This window comes from Dama dama, chromosome 15 (genome assembly GCF_033118175.1).
Source record: "Dama dama isolate Ldn47 chromosome 15, ASM3311817v1, whole genome shotgun sequence".
Classification (NCBI taxonomy): domain Eukaryota; kingdom Metazoa; phylum Chordata; class Mammalia; order Artiodactyla; family Cervidae; genus Dama; species Dama dama.
The window spans coordinates 31,053,984-31,068,910 of record NC_083695.1 but is presented as its reverse complement, the minus strand read 5'-3'; the positions used below and the strand labels follow the sequence as shown (position 1 = coordinate 31,068,910).

Sequence of the window (14,927 nt, the reverse complement as noted above, 5' to 3'; positions counted from 1 at the left end):
CATACTTTTAGGTTGAAGTGTGCTTTTTGAATTCTGGCTCCCCAGTGCCTACCTAGCACAATGCCTGACACAGGGGAGGGTGAGGTGCACAAATGGAAAGATAGGAGGATATATGGAAAGGAGAATGGGGAGATGGATGGGCAGACGAATGAATGAAGATGAATGAATGGATGCATGGGTAGATGGATGGATGAGGAGATGGGAAGAAGAGAAGAAAGTGGGTGGGTAGATACAGAGATGGATAGGTGGATGGTTGGATGGGTGAATAGAAGGACTGATGTGGCTGACTGGCCACCTATACCCTGTGGTATCCCCATAGACCCTATTTCGTTCAGACCTACAATACATGAAGTGGTTGGAGCCCCTACCCATCGTGAAGACCTGGCCCACGTCCTCAGAGTCATTGGCTAGGGCCTGGAAGTAATGGATGGCCAGGATGCTATAGAAGACAAGACTGTTGTTGCCAATGTCTGCGTCCAGGGCCAGCACCTGGATCAACTCCGAGCCCACTTTGGCGTCGGTGGCCACTCCTGCAGGAATAGGCAGATGAGTGTAAGCGACAGAGGAGAGGCCACCTTACGGCAGAGGAGAGGCCACCCTACACCCCGGGCCCAGGCTCTGGTCCCTGCACCTGCAGTGTACTCAGCCTTGGTGAAGCGTGGCGGCTGATCGTTGATGTCCTCCAGCATGACACGCACTTCCTGCAGGGTGAGGTCAGTGACCAGGTCAAGGGCTGGGGAGGGCCTGCGGGGAGGTGTCCAGCTTCGATTGCTTGAAGCCTTGACGATGAAGGAGAAGACGGCTTCACGCTCCCTGTCCAGGTCCCTCAGCACCAGCAGACGCCCGTCGGGCTGCAGCTGGAAGTTCTTCTCTTCGTTGCCGGCTGAAGGGGACCGTGGCACAGCATGAGGGGCCGGGAGGGGGCACATGTGGGTCATCTCCAGCCCCAGGGTAGGGAGGCATCACCCTGCCGGGCCCCACCTGCGATGAAGTAGTACACGATGGCATTGGAGCCCTCGTCTGCATCCACAGCGCCTGTCACGTTGCCCACAAGGGTGCCACGTGGTGAGTGCTCGGGCACCGTCAGCAGCTGGTACTGGGGGCTGCCTTTCTGCAGGGGGAGAGGGAGGTCATGGGAGGCCAAGGGAAGGCCTGAGCCTCTGCTCCTGCCAGAGGGCACTAGGCAGTGCCTTCATGGGTGCTGAGGGCATTTCCTGCCCAGGCCTAGAGAAACTGCTGTAACCTTAAGGGAGCAAGGGTTGGGCTGGAGAGACCCCTGCTCTGCCCATGACTTCCTCCAGGAGGGCAGGTCTGGCTGGGCACATTCTCCAAGGTCTCCTAGGACCTGAACAAGGGGGCTTGCATGTGCACACATACACACTCTCACACACACACACATATGCGGTCTCCAGGAAACATCACACCCTGTGTGCACACAAGATGAGAAAACCGCCAGGTTAGAGTCTGAGTCCACCCGAAGAGGCTCAGCCCCAGCTCACTAAAGCAGAATTGATTTTCAGGGTCCTTTTGTGAGCGTGTATGCAGACATGGGCACGTCAGCTCCAGGAGTCAGGCATTTCTGTCTGCTTTCTGACTGCTGGGTAGTGCCTTGACATAGTAGCTGCTCAGACAATATTCTGTGAAGTGCCGGGCAGTTTCCACATGTGACCACGTGTGTCTGCAGCACAGTGTGCGCCGAGTGTGGTGTGACCGGTGCAGGGGAGGGGAAAGCTCACTGGCGGCCTCACAAAGAGGGGTTCGTTGTCGTCGATGTCTTCCAGGGCCACCTGCAGCGGCTGCATGGTCTCATAGGGCACCGGCTGGCCCAAGTCACTGGCCACCAGGATGAGCTGGGGAGGAGAAGTGCCGTCAGAGCGGACGAAGGGCCCCAGGCAGGCAACCCCGGAGGACAGCTCACTACCCTCGCAGACATTCTAGGTGGGGACGTAGTGGTCCGGCGGCCAGAAGAAGGTCTCTTTCTCGGCCGGCCCCGCCCCCGGCAGTGGGCCCCGCCCCTCGTGCCAGGCCCCGCCCCCTTACGCTGTACACTGCCTGCTTCTCCCTGTCCAGGCGCTGCGCGGTCTGGATGAGGCCGCTGACTGGGTCGATGGTGAAGTACTCCCAGTCCCGGTTGCCTGCCGTCTTCAGGAAGCTGTAGCGCACGGCCCCGTTGAGGCCCTCGTCCTTGTCCGTGGCGTAGACCTCGTACACGTTGGAACGCAGTGGGATCTCCTGCAGGGGGTACATAAGGAGGTATCCTGAGAGAATCCCAGCTCTCAGAGCAGAATGTCCTTGCCACCTTTCAGCATTCCTAGGAAATGCCTGTCTGCTTGGCTGGACTCTCCTGGAGTCTAAGCACCTGCTAGAATGTTCCTTCACCCCCACCCCCAACCAAGGCCACTGCCCACGGACAGTCCAGCCTTGGATCCACCATGTTCCAGATTCTTGGGGTGACCGCCCTTCCAGGGCTATCCCATCCCTCCATCGCACTGCATGCTGAGGTTTAGAAGACCCTCAGACCCACCCTCTGTTTCTGGGCCTACTACCCCAATCACAGGAGCTCTAGGTATCCCCAAAGAACACATCCACCCAATGGGGTCCCTGAAAATGGGGAGGGCATGCAGGTAGGGTGATTTGGTGGCTAGAGATTGGACATTTGGGTTCAAGTCTGTTACTAATTCACTCTGTGACCTGAACATGCCACTTCTCTTCTCTGATCCTCAGGCTCCCAAGTCCCTTTAGTCTGAGCTATCAAAAAACCTAATAGACATCAACATTGGCCCATGAAAAGGTTGCCAAGGGCACAAGAAAAAGAACAAGTTTTTGGCTTTCAGTTAAAAAAGCATCAGCTCAGCATGATTTCACTGTTTATCTCACTGATCATGACAATCAGAAACTCCAACTGGCAGTTCCATCTAATAGATTGAAAGTGGGATGACAAAGGTAATTACTTAACAAATGCTGGTTGTTCGAGAAACATGAATCTTTCAAATATGGACCCCTTGAAAGAAAAAAAAAAAACCTTAGTAAAAGGGGCCCTTTGGTGTGGAAAAGAACTATGCTCAGTTGCTCAGTTGTGTCTGACTCTTTGTGAGTCCATGAACTGTAGCCCACCAGGCTCCTCTGTCCATGGGATTTTCTAGACAAGAATACTGGAGTGGGTTGCCATTTCCTTCTCCAGGGGATCTTCTGCACCCAGGGACTGAACCTGGGTCTCCTGCATTGCAGGCATATTCTTTACTGTCTGAGCCACCAGGAAAGTTACAAAGAACTAGATTATTATTAATTTATACGCTGCCTCATTCTGTAAAGAAGATTTGAGGCAGGCAGTGGACAAGAATGTGTAAACTATAATAAGAGTGAATGGGTTAAAAAAATCAGGGTAGAGAAAAAAATGATTGGCAGAAGATGGAAACAGAGGGATGGGAGGGAAGGTGTGTACACTAACATGTACATCAGTCAAGGTGGGCTGACCACTCTGAGCTCTCTAGTGAACAAAGAAAAGAGGGCCATTGTATCACTGCAGTAGACACGGGTTAAAAAAAAACAAATCACAAGGTAAAAGTGTAGTGTTTCCTAGAGCTCAGCCCTGGGAGAAATTTATCATGTGGGACCTCAAATGAGAGTGACAGCAAGGACATCCTGAGATGCAGAGAGATGCTGAGCCCACTGGCTCATTTTCGGAGAGAAAAGAGCATTTTCTCATTTGGGGAGAAAAGAACAAGTGGGAGACACCCCAAGTATTCTTTCAAGGAGCATTTTGGGCTTTGGTGCTGAGAGGAAGGAGGGGAAGGGCAGGAGTCCTTCCCTATCTTTCTAAGACATTTGAGAACAAGGCATGAAAGAAGAATTGGAAACAGACGCTCAGCCACTTCCCCTTGTTTCTTATTTTGATGTTCATCCTTAGGTCCCAGGCTGTCTCCAGCACTGGTATCAGCAGGAACAACAGACAGACAGAAGGGGCTGCGTGTTTATTTTGAGACAAGTATGGGGGAAGTGACTTGTGGGGAGACTGTCCTTGGCAGACATTAAGGAGCGAGAGTGGGACACCTACTATTATTAGTCCCACTTTGCAGACAAAAAAAAAAAGACTCAGAGAAGTCACTTGCTCAAGGTCGTCTGGCTGGTAAGTGATAGAGTCAGATGTGGATCCAAGAGCTCTGGCTGGCGCAGCCCTTCTTACTAACCACTGTTCAGTATGGCCCTGTGTGGCACTGAGCTGGCTGGTTCCCTACTCTGGTCTCAGTTTCCCTGCTTTCACAGTGGGGGCCCCTTCAGCTTCAGGCTGCAGAATGACTGCAGAATATAGAAGTAGCCTGGATACTGGAAGTGGGTGCAGGTGGCAGGAGGCCCCGGGGACAGCAGTACCTCTCTGATGTGGAGGATAGTGCCATTGGGTGGGCGCACAAAGACGGGGCGGTTGTCATTGACGTCGATGACCTCCACCAGGAGCATGGTGGTGCCCCAGAGCGGGGGCTGCCCGCCATCTGTGGCCACTACGGTCAGGTTGAACCTCTCGTAGGACTGCAGTGGGCGCTTTGTGGTCACCAGGCCCGAGTCTATGTCCATGTGGAAGGCCTCTGGCAGGTGGGGTAGGAGAGCAGGCCATGGGTCTGGCTGAGATACCCTTCCCGTCCCTCCTCCACCCCCCACCTTCTGCCTGGCCTGGGGCTGCAGCCCCTAAAGCATCCTGGGAGGGGGGAGCAGGCTACGTACCCACGCCGGGGCCCTCAAGTGAGTAGGTCAACTCCGCATTGGAGCCCTCATCCTGGTCGGTGGCCATCATGGTGATGACAGAGGTGCCTGCTGGCTCATTCTCGTACACGCTCGTGCTGAACTGGAGCTTGGAGAACTGTGGCCGGCAGTCATTGACGTCTAGGACCTGGATCACCACCTGGAGGGGGGTTGTGGTCAAAGGTCAGGAGCGTAGTGGGACCTGCTTCAGGTGACCCGGTCACACAAGAGTAAGCTGGGGTGGATAGTGCCCACTGTTTGGTGTGACCTCAAAATATTTCCTTAACCCCTTGAACCTTGGTTCTCTTACGTGTACACTGGGGACAAGAGAATCTTACCTCTCAGAGCGTGTGAGGTTCGTCTGTGATGGTGCACGCGCAGTGCCTGGCCTGAGGAAATGCTCAGCAGCTAGCATGGTGGTTAACAGGGAGTCTGGTGTCTGGGTCCTGCAGCAGGGACCCCTCCCCACCCACCTTCTACTCCGTCCTTCCTCCCTTCCCACAGTGGCCCCATACATCTGACTCTGATCTCTGGACCTTAATGCGGGACTGTGACGCCTGCACTCTTGAGGGCCCCTCTTGACTGGTGTTTGTGTCTGGCCTGGGACTGTCTGCTGAGCCCACAGCCCAGGGCAGGTCCTCTGGCTACACCAGGAGGCCTTTCCCACCCCTGGCTGCTGTGGCCCTGCCTGACCGCACCTGCACCAGAGCCCTTTACAGCCTTGACACCAACCACCTCTTTCAGTGCACAGAGCACTTTTCTACCTCCCATCTCCTGGACTCAGCACTGCTCTGGGAGGGAGGCCTCCCCATGGCTGCCCCTGCCCCTCTTTCCCTGCATTGCTCACAGCCAAGGCTCGGAGAGGTTACATGCAGTGTGCTCAGCTAGTGTAGACGCCTGACTACAGATACTGTGTTCTCCCCACCACAGCTCCTGCCTATGTGACAGGAGAGAATGACGGGATGTGCGAGTGCTCCCAGCCCCGCCCTCTAACTGCTAAGGAGAATTTTTCTTTGCAAACCCAGCTTCTTACCTCCCCACCCTTCAGGAGACTTTTCTTTGGATGGTTAGGTTACTATTGAGAAGTGGAAGAAGCGAACACAGAAAGACAGGACTGGAAAGGCAAAAAAGAACAGAGAGAAAGAAGAGAAAGCAGAGTCTCGAGGAGAAAGACTTCGGATAGAAATGGGGACAGAGCAAAGGTGGGATGCTGGCCTCCCCAGAGCAACTGTGCGGATGCTAGACCTGGACTGGGAATGGGGTTGTGAATTTGATCCCTCATTAATGTTCTCTGAGACACAAATAAAGATAAATGCTTTATAATTATGTTTGGTCGCTGGACTGTGTTTCTTTCAATGGGACACCATGGAGACAGTGGGACATGTGGAGCCCCAGGCTTTATTTGGATTACACCCAAGTATGTTTGGGCTTCTGTGATGGCTCAGATGGTAAAGAATTTGCCTGCAATGCAGGAGACCTGGGTTTGATCCCTGGGTCAGGAAGATCCTCTGGAGGAGGAAATGGCAATCCACTCCAGTATTCTTGCCTGGAGAATCCCATGGATAGAGGAGCCTGGCAGGCTACAGTCCATGGGATCACAGAGCTGGAAATGACTGAGCAACTAACTCTTACTTACATGTATGTTTAGCTGCCTTAGTAGGGCTTTGACACAAGAAGTTCCTCCTACAGATCCCCCGTCTCCCTAAGCCACAGCCATTGTGAACCCCGGCTAAGCTCTTGCTTCTCCCTCCTGCCACCACAGCTCTCAGGGGTCAAGGTGGTCCTGCTTCTGCCCTGCAGCACCCATCCTATAAAGGCTTTGCCTGCTGCGTCCACAGCCACAGTCCTTAGTGTCCACACCAAGGTCCCTTACCTGCACCGAATTTTCTCGACGGTTGCTAGCCACGTCCCCAGGGTTGTCTTTGGCCAAGGCAGTCAGGATATAGTGGTCCTTCTTCTCCCGGTCCAGAGAGGACAGCACGTAGATGTCACCCTAGGAGGAGGAGGGTGGAGTCAGATCCTTCATCAGTTCGGCAAATATTTATTGAGCATCTGCTATGTGCCGACACTGTTCTGGGTTCTGGAGATAGAGCACTGAAGAGACAACAGCCCCGGGCCCGTGGAGCAGAAAGTGGCTCTTCTTGCCTTCACTACTCCAGAGTCTACCTGGAGACGGGATAAACAGCCCAGGCTGGAGCTCACTCCCGGGTCAGGTACCTAGAAGTGCCCCACAAGTATTCACAGTCATAGTGCCAGGCTGGGAGTATGTCTTATTGTTCACACCAAGAGGAAGGAGAGAACCTGGCTGAAAGGGCAGAGTGCAGGGGGATGTGGGCAGGCAGCGGGAGGGAAAGTCCAGCTTCAGCCTCACAAGTGGGGAAGGCTCTGCCTGGTCAGCCAGCACCAGGCCACAGGGCTCGCTCCCTCCCTCCTTGTACTGAAACAGCAACTTTGAACCAATTTGCCAACATTCAAAATCTTGAGCTTCTGCATTCCCACAAGTCTGAGACTCATGGGAGCATGAGGGCTGTGTGGTGGGCACCTCTTCCCTCTCCCAGCACTGAGAATAGAGCCATGTATACAGTAGGCGCTCAGCTACTGTGCCCACTGTCTACAGAGCTTTCTATACCTCTCTTGGGCAGTTTCAAAAAGCAGTCTCATGGACCTGAATCAAGTCTTCTAGGCTGGTGGAGACAAATCTCAGATTCTGTCCCACAAGGGGCAACTTCCGAAAGACTGGCCACTTCCTTCCAGGTCTGCTGGGACAGAAAGGCCGCAGTTTAAGGATGTCTGGGACTCTGAGAACAGTGCTTGCCAACTTGACTGGAAGACCTCTGAGGCTATAGATGTCCAGGTGGCAGGACCCAGAAACAGAGGGGTGACTGCAATACTTTTGGTGGCTTCTCAGCCTATGAGCCTGAGCCCTTCCCACTTCCCATTCCCCAAACCCAGGCCCTCCATTGCCCACTTACTGTGGTGGGGCTGATGGCAAACTTGCCCTCACCATCCACAAGGCTATATTCGATGAGGGCGAAGTTGCCCGAGTCAGCGTCAGTAGCAGTGACCGTCAGGATGACTGTGCCCACAGGAACATCCTCAAAGACAGCTTCCTGGAGCCCAGTGGGCAGAGAGAAAGCATGGGCCGTGGTCAGTCTAGAGTCTCTGCCCTTGCTCAAGAAACTCACTGACGCAGACAACCCAGGGCATCAAGCTACTCATGGATGGTCATTCCCACGGGACTTGAAGGCTGGCAGGGTGGGAGTGGAAGATGCCCAAAGGTCCCGAGGAGTGGGCATGGGTCCCAGACCCAGTGTGTTGGCCTGGCCACCCACCTGGTAGGACAGCTGGTCAAAGATGGGGTTGTTGTCATTGAGGTCCACAATCTCCAGGTAGACAGGGATCTCAGCTGCCCGGGGTGGGGACCCATTGTCCGAGGCCCTCACGGTGAAGTTGAGCCAGTGCAGTTCTTCATAGTCCACTGTCTGGTTGGCAATGACCTTTCCTAAGACACAGAGATGCTCACTGCCATTCTGGCCACCCCTCACTCGTGGAAGCTTTCTGAAGTGTGAAAAGAAGGATCTGGGGCTCTGAGGGATGAGCACGGTCCATTGAGGGAGAAGGGTGGCTAGGCCTCACTGCCCAGCGGCTGGCCAGAGGGCTGAGAATAACTGGTGTCTAGCTCTTCTCCTCACTGGAAGGGTGAGAAAGCTTTTCACAAGTCAGAAGGGGACTTTCCTGATGGTCCAGTGGTTAAGAAATTGCCTGCCTATGCAGGGGATATGGGTTCAATCCCTGCCTAATGCAGGGGGTGTGGGTCTGGTAAGATTCCACATGCTGTGGAGCAACAGCCTATGCACCACAACTACTGAGGCATCCTTAGAGCCTGTGCTCTAAAAACCCACTGCAATGGGAAGCCTTAGCACTGCAACTGCTGAGCCTGTGCACTGCAACTAGAGGAAGTCCACGTACAGCAACGAAGGCCCAGTGCAGTCAAAAATGGAAAAAAAGGGGGTGGGGAATGTACAAAAACAAGTCGAGGACCCCCTCCGGGACATTTCTCTCTTGGCCTACTTGTTCCCTAAGTGATACTAATTGTGGAGCTTGAGTGGTAGAGAGGGTGAGGGACTATTCCAGCTTTCCAGCAGATGCTGAAGAAGGCTTCCATCCTAAGTGAGAGCGAGGCACCCCATCCATGCTTCTAGGTCAGGCATGTGGGAGTAACTAGAATGTTAGCTATATGGGATCTGGCCCCGCCCACTGAGGGGTCATGGTGGGCCTCAACTGGAGGGTGAGAAGTGAACCTGGCCCCTCTGGGAGGCTAAGCAGGCACAGACACGTATTCCCCAGCCCTCCTCTGGCAGACGTTCCCGCCCACCTGCTGAGGAGTCCTCCAGCTGGACATAGCCCGGGGGCATCACGTTCAGCAGGGTATAGGTGATCAGCCCATTGAGACCCTTGTCGGGATCCACAGCTGCCACAGCGATGAGCGTCGTGCCTGGGGTGGCCCCCTCCAGGATTCGCTCTGTGTAGTAGGTGATCCCGAAGGGCTTGAACTGGGGTGTGTTGTCATTGACGTCCAGGATGTTGACCGTCAGCTTGGCTGGAGTGGAGGCAGCAGGTGAGAGTGGCATGAGAGGGCCCCGGTGTGGCTGGGTCAGGCCTTCCTAAGTCTCAGCCAGGCCGGGAGACGATGGCAGCATCTCGCTGCAGACCTCCCGGGGCTCCCTGACACTTGGCCCTAGCCTCGGGTGGTGGCCTGTGCCCCCTGACTCTGGTCAGGTCACTCACTCTTTCATAGGGAAAGGGGCTTGCGTTCTGCCAACTGACTGGAAACCTTGGTGGAAGCCCTGGCCATTACTGTTGCTCAGTTTCCTAACTTGTCCCAGGAGACAGGACTCGGATGATCTGTAAGACCCTTTTCCATGATTCAACCTTTTGTTTCCCTCTGAGTTGTTCCCTCTGTATAGCCAGCCTGGGCCCTTTGCCCTCTGAGCCTGGGACAAGTAGCAGATGACTAGGTCCACCCTTCCTGAAAACTAGGGCTTCTGGGCTATAAAGATAAGCAGCCAGTATCTGCCAAGCCCCAGCCAGTATTTCCCCAACCCCAGCTGTCTCCGCCTCATGGCAGAGGCCACGCCATCCCTAAATCCCCCTCCTCCCTCCCTGCTTGGCAAGATCTAGTGCCTCTAGCAGCCTCTCCCAGCTTATGCCGCAGGCAGGACAGCCTGTGCCCAGCCACAGAAGGCAGCCTGCATGCTCTTCTCTTCTCCACTGTGGTGTCTGTGGCTTCAAGTCACCTTGCCTTGCTCTTTGCTGCCTCTGGCCTGACCATGTGGCTTCTTAGCAGATCTGAAATTCCTATCTCACATCCCAGCTACACCCTGGTTACCAGTTCTGACAATGGGATTCCAACCTAAGTCTCCATCAACCCATCCTTTTCTCAGTCCCCTTCCAGTGTCTACCATGCCTCCCTCCCACTCAGAGGCTGAGAGTTCAAGATCACACACAGCTCTGGGCTTCTGGATCCCCCACTGCTGAGCTCTGCCTAATGGCAGGGACACAGGGCCACCCCCAGCCTTGCTGTAGCTGCCACCTTCCCCGGCTCCCACCCCTCCTCATGCAGCCTGACTACTGGCAGCCCCTGTAGCCGGTCCCGCTGCTCCCTCCCAGGACCAGGCCTGCCTCTCTATGGGCTCATGTGGAGAGGCCTGTGGGGAGAGACCTTACCATTTGGCACACTGACGGAGTGCTCTGGTAGGTCGCTGGCGTTGTCAATCACAGAGAGAGTGACCTCATAGGTGGCAACCAGCTCCCGGTTCAGAGGGGATTTCACCATTACAGACCCTGTAGACCAGACCAAGTCAGGTTCAGCCCCAGGGGAACCCTCTAAAATCTGGGCCTCCCAGGGGTGCTCCTGGCCAACCCTCCCAACCCCCACCATGGGCAGTGGTCCCCAGGGGACCTGGAACTTGTCAGTCTCCTGTAGCTGGATGAGACCACAGCCATCTGCAAGCTGGGGCACGTCACTCTGCCCCTCACTCACTGGTCACCAGCCCGGCAGTTATCTAACCTCTCTGCACTCCTGTGTCCTCATTTGTGAGATGAGGACAATTACAGGACCTACCGCAGAGGGCTATTTGGAAGATTATAACAATTAAATGAATTTAATGTATTTGTAAAGGGCTTAGAACAGGGCTTGGCACATAGAAAGTGCTATGTAATTGCTTGTTTAAAAAAATGCTTGTTGGAATTTCCTGGTGGTCCAGTAGTTAGGACTCCATGCGTTCCCTGCCAAGGGCCTGGGTTCAATCACTAGTTTTGGAACTAACAGCCCACAAGCCACATTGCATGGCCAAAAAAAAAAAAAAAAAAAGAAGCAGCTTGTATTCCACAATGACATGAACATACTGAACCACTGAACTTACGGTTAAAAATGGTTACGATGGTAAATTTTATATATATTTTATAACTTAAAAAACACTTGTATTCTAGGGAGATCAAGCATAAAGGAAGGTCAATGCACTGAAAATCCCTGAGGGGGGTTCCTGGAAGGGACAGCAGTGGCACAGTTGGACAGTAAGGCCCACCCCCTTGTCATGATAATGGGGTCGGGGGGGGGGGGGCGGTGGCATGGCCACCTGAGAAAGGAATTGTACAACAAATAGCTGTTTCCTTCCCTCTTACCCACTGCCCCCAAGCCCTAGCCTGCTTCTGATTCACAGAGGAGCCCTCCAGAAGCCTGGGCTTGAACTGGGCAGACTGAGTTTTGCCGATCTCAGGCCTGGCTCTGTTAGGACCTTTCTCCCTCTTGCCACTGTGAGGGCCTGGTGGCTGTTCCTCCCACTGGCCTCATCCTAGGGTGAGGCCTCCTCTCTCCCCCAGCTCCCTCTCAGGCACTGGGGTGTCTGGAATCCCCCCTTGGCAGGCTCCCCCTGCTGAACTCCTGTCCTCCTCGGGTCCCCCACCATGGGGCAGTCACTTACCCTGGGCCGCTGCCTCCTCCTCCTCCTCCTCTTCCTACTCTCGCTCCCCGTCCCCGAGGCTGGGGAGCGAGGATGGGGAGAGGGTGGCTGCATTCAGTCTGCAAAGGCTGGGCCACGGCCTTGGCCCAGGTCCCACGGGATGGGAAGGGTGGTGGGGGTGCGGTGGGTATGGAGGAAGGCGATGGGGTGAAGCAGAGAAGAGATGAGGTGGGAAGTGACAGAGAAACAGAGCTCAAACCTGTGGGCCTGCCAGCCATGAGGAAGAGAGAAGAGGGTTAACATCAGTTAGTTCAGGGTGCAGAGGGGATGGGGCAGAGTAGGGCATGGGGGACGGAAGGGCTCAGAGCTGACCAGGGCAGGAGATTTGGGAGGGATGGGGTGGATGGGAAGAGGCAGAGGGGCAGGAAGCTAGGGGAGCAAGGGGGAGCCTAGTAAGAGAGGAGCACCCAGCAGGCTGAGGCTCTAGCAAGGAGGAGAGAGGTGAGCAAGGGAGGGGGAAAGCATGAGAAAGAGGGGCAGAGAAGACACTGGAAAGGAAAACAGAGAGAAGAGAGTCAGTTGGAGAGAGAACAGGAAAAAATGGTAGAGGCAACAGTATGCATAAAGTTGGGCAGGGGCATGGGGCAGCTCTCCATGGTCCTGAGAAACCGCTGCAGTGAGAATTTTGCTAACCTGACTCAGGACTAAGCTATCTAAGTCCTCCTAGAGGCTCATGGTTTTCCTGTCTTCTTTTTTCCTTTGGGCCTCAGAGGCATACTGAGTTAATCATACTCTTTAGTTGTTTGCACATGATGGTCACTGGCATCACTCTTGTTTTATGTATGTATCTTTTCCCTTCTGTTCTCACACTTGTCTCCCTTTCTCTCCTCCCTTTGGGCGATGTATTAAAGTGCATTTATTGAAAGTGTTCCTGAAAATCATGTATTGTTTTTGTGTATGTATTTTAGATTTATGCAATGGGATTTGCGTGTACACACACACACACACACACACGTATATATATGTATATAACCAATTCTGTTTCTTATCCTTTTCAGTAAGTACTTGATTTTAAGGATCCCCCCCCACCTCATGTTTCTCTGTGTGAGCCTAATCTATTGCTTCTAACGGCTGCCTGGTATTCTAGGATGTGCACCCACCACATTTTACTCTCCACTATCCCAGGGATGGATGCCTTGGTTGCCTCCAAGCTTCTGTCACGAATAACACTGCAGTGAACATCCTCAAATAGTCTCATTATCAACCTGAGAACTTCCTCGGGATAGAATTGCTATTCTCTCGGGAATTGCTATTCTCTCTCTCTTCCTGCTCCTAGGAAGCAGAATTGCTGGGTCATTGGGTATTGCTGGATTGCTGTCTAGATATGAAATTAGTCAAAATTCCTACAGTAGTGTATGATGTTCCCACATTGTCACCAATACTCAATACTGTCCAGCATCCTAATGTCTGCTGATCACATATGGAAAACCAATATCTCATTGCTGTTTACTATGCATTTCTCTGAATAACAATGATTTTTAGCATTTTGTCATAGCCATGTTAGTTTTTCTGTCACTTCTCTGGGCCATCCAAGAAGTATACCTGTAAGTTAGTCCCATGTCCCCTCCTTAACTCCCCTCAGAGGCAAAAATGCTGAACTTTCAGAAAAATAATAAAATTAAAGTAAAATTTATAAGCTGTATAAATTGTGAAAGATAAGCCACAGTTCCCCTTTGTTTTGTGATAGTGTAAGAAAATCATTAAGGGTGTACATACATGCACATATAACATAGAAATATATATGTGTGTGAACCTATGTGTGTGTGTGAAACTTAGAAAGAAGTTAAATGGCCTGGATACATATGAAGAAAGTGTTCAGCAACTCGGTTATTAAAGAAATGCATGTTAAAAATGCACTTTTCCTATAATATTTAATGCTATCACGAGTGTGGTGAGATGGGCACACTCATACAATACTGGTAGAGTAAGATAATTAGGAAGCTGGTCAAGGGAGAAGGAAGAAGAGAAGGGAAAGAGGGAAAGAGCCAGGGGAGAGATGGCAGGGAGAGGGAAGGACTTGGTGTCAGTAGGAGGGAGAAGAGAGAAGGCAGGAGCAGCTGAGGGGTAGGGAGGAGCAGAGAGACAGCCGCAAGGAGGAGGGCAAGGGAGAAAGCAGAGAGCCAGGAGACTGGGCAGGGAGTCAGGAGGAGGGCTGGAGGGGAGCAGGCCTTTGTACCTGTGTTGATATTCACGGCAAAGGCGTCCTCCTGGTCAGGCACCAGGCGGTCGGTGTCATCCTTGGCCACGATGCCGATGATGTGGTACTCTAGCTTAGGATTGAGGTCACGGTCAATGGCGGTGACGTTGGCAATGACAGTGCCTGGCTCAGCTGACTCCAGCACGCTCACCGTCTGGATGGGGTTGAGGAACTCGGGGCGGGAGTCATTGATGTCGTCGATAAGGATAGTGATGATGGCTGTGCCCGAGAGAGGGACAGTGCCCCGGTCGGTGGCCACTACTGTCAGCCTATATGATTCCTGCTCCTCCCTGTCGATGGTGGCATCGCCGACGCGGATGATGCCGGTGACCGGGTGGATGATGAAGCGGTCCTGAGCCCCAGCTTCTATTCGGTAGATCAGCTCCCCGTTGAGGCCACTGTCCTCATCTGTGGCTGTGATCTGAAGGACTGAGAATCCTGTGGGGGTGGGAATGGGGAGCAGCTGAACAGTTACTTTTTATATAAAAACATCACACTGAGATGCTTTCCTTGGGGATCACAAGGGCTTCTTCCCACAACACCCTTGCTAGCACCTCTCTTTGTTATTTTGTTATATATTTATTTTAAAATTTATTTTTAATTGAAGTATAGCTGATTTACAATGTTGTACTAGCTTCAGATGTACAGCAAAGTGATTCAGTTATATATATATCATATATATTCTTTCATATTATAGGTTATTGTAGGAATATCAAATATAGTTCCCAGTGCTATCCAGTAGGTCCTTGTTGTTTATCTATTTTATACATAGTAGTGTGTATCTATTAATCCAAAGCTCCTAATTTATCCCTCCACCCCCAGCTTCTTTTGGTAACCATAAAATTGTTTGCAAAGTCCGTGAGTCTAATTCTATTTTGCAAATAAACATCCATCTTTTATGTATTTTTTCATCTGCAATTTTCTAGGAAAATGGTATCCTATTTTATTTTGCATTCTTTGATTATTTGAGACTG

At 52.6% G+C, this 14,927-nt stretch overlaps 1 protein-coding gene across 1 annotated transcript in view; it reads right to left on the bottom strand.

The window, feature by feature from the left end:
- The window catches only part of LOC133070080 (cadherin-23), a 39,155-nt gene that overhangs the window by 5,716 nt on the left and 18,512 nt on the right, over positions 1 to 14,927 (bottom strand). Inside the window, exons 10-22 of the mRNA XM_061161744.1 lie at positions 13,933 to 14,391; positions 10,462 to 10,578; positions 9,110 to 9,334; positions 8,067 to 8,236; positions 7,707 to 7,844; positions 6,608 to 6,727; positions 4,717 to 4,894; positions 4,369 to 4,580; positions 2,041 to 2,232; positions 1,737 to 1,850; positions 982 to 1,111; positions 632 to 883; positions 369 to 530 (exon numbers count right to left, since the gene is read on the bottom strand). Of these exons, the coding sequence (XP_061017727.1) occupies positions 369 to 530; positions 632 to 883; positions 982 to 1,111; positions 1,737 to 1,850; positions 2,041 to 2,232; positions 4,369 to 4,580; positions 4,717 to 4,894; positions 6,608 to 6,727; positions 7,707 to 7,844; positions 8,067 to 8,236; positions 9,110 to 9,334; positions 10,462 to 10,578; positions 13,933 to 14,391 (2,469 nt within the window). The remainder of the gene's footprint in view (positions 1 to 368; positions 531 to 631; positions 884 to 981; positions 1,112 to 1,736; positions 1,851 to 2,040; positions 2,233 to 4,368; positions 4,581 to 4,716; positions 4,895 to 6,607; positions 6,728 to 7,706; positions 7,845 to 8,066; positions 8,237 to 9,109; positions 9,335 to 10,461; positions 10,579 to 13,932; positions 14,392 to 14,927) is intronic.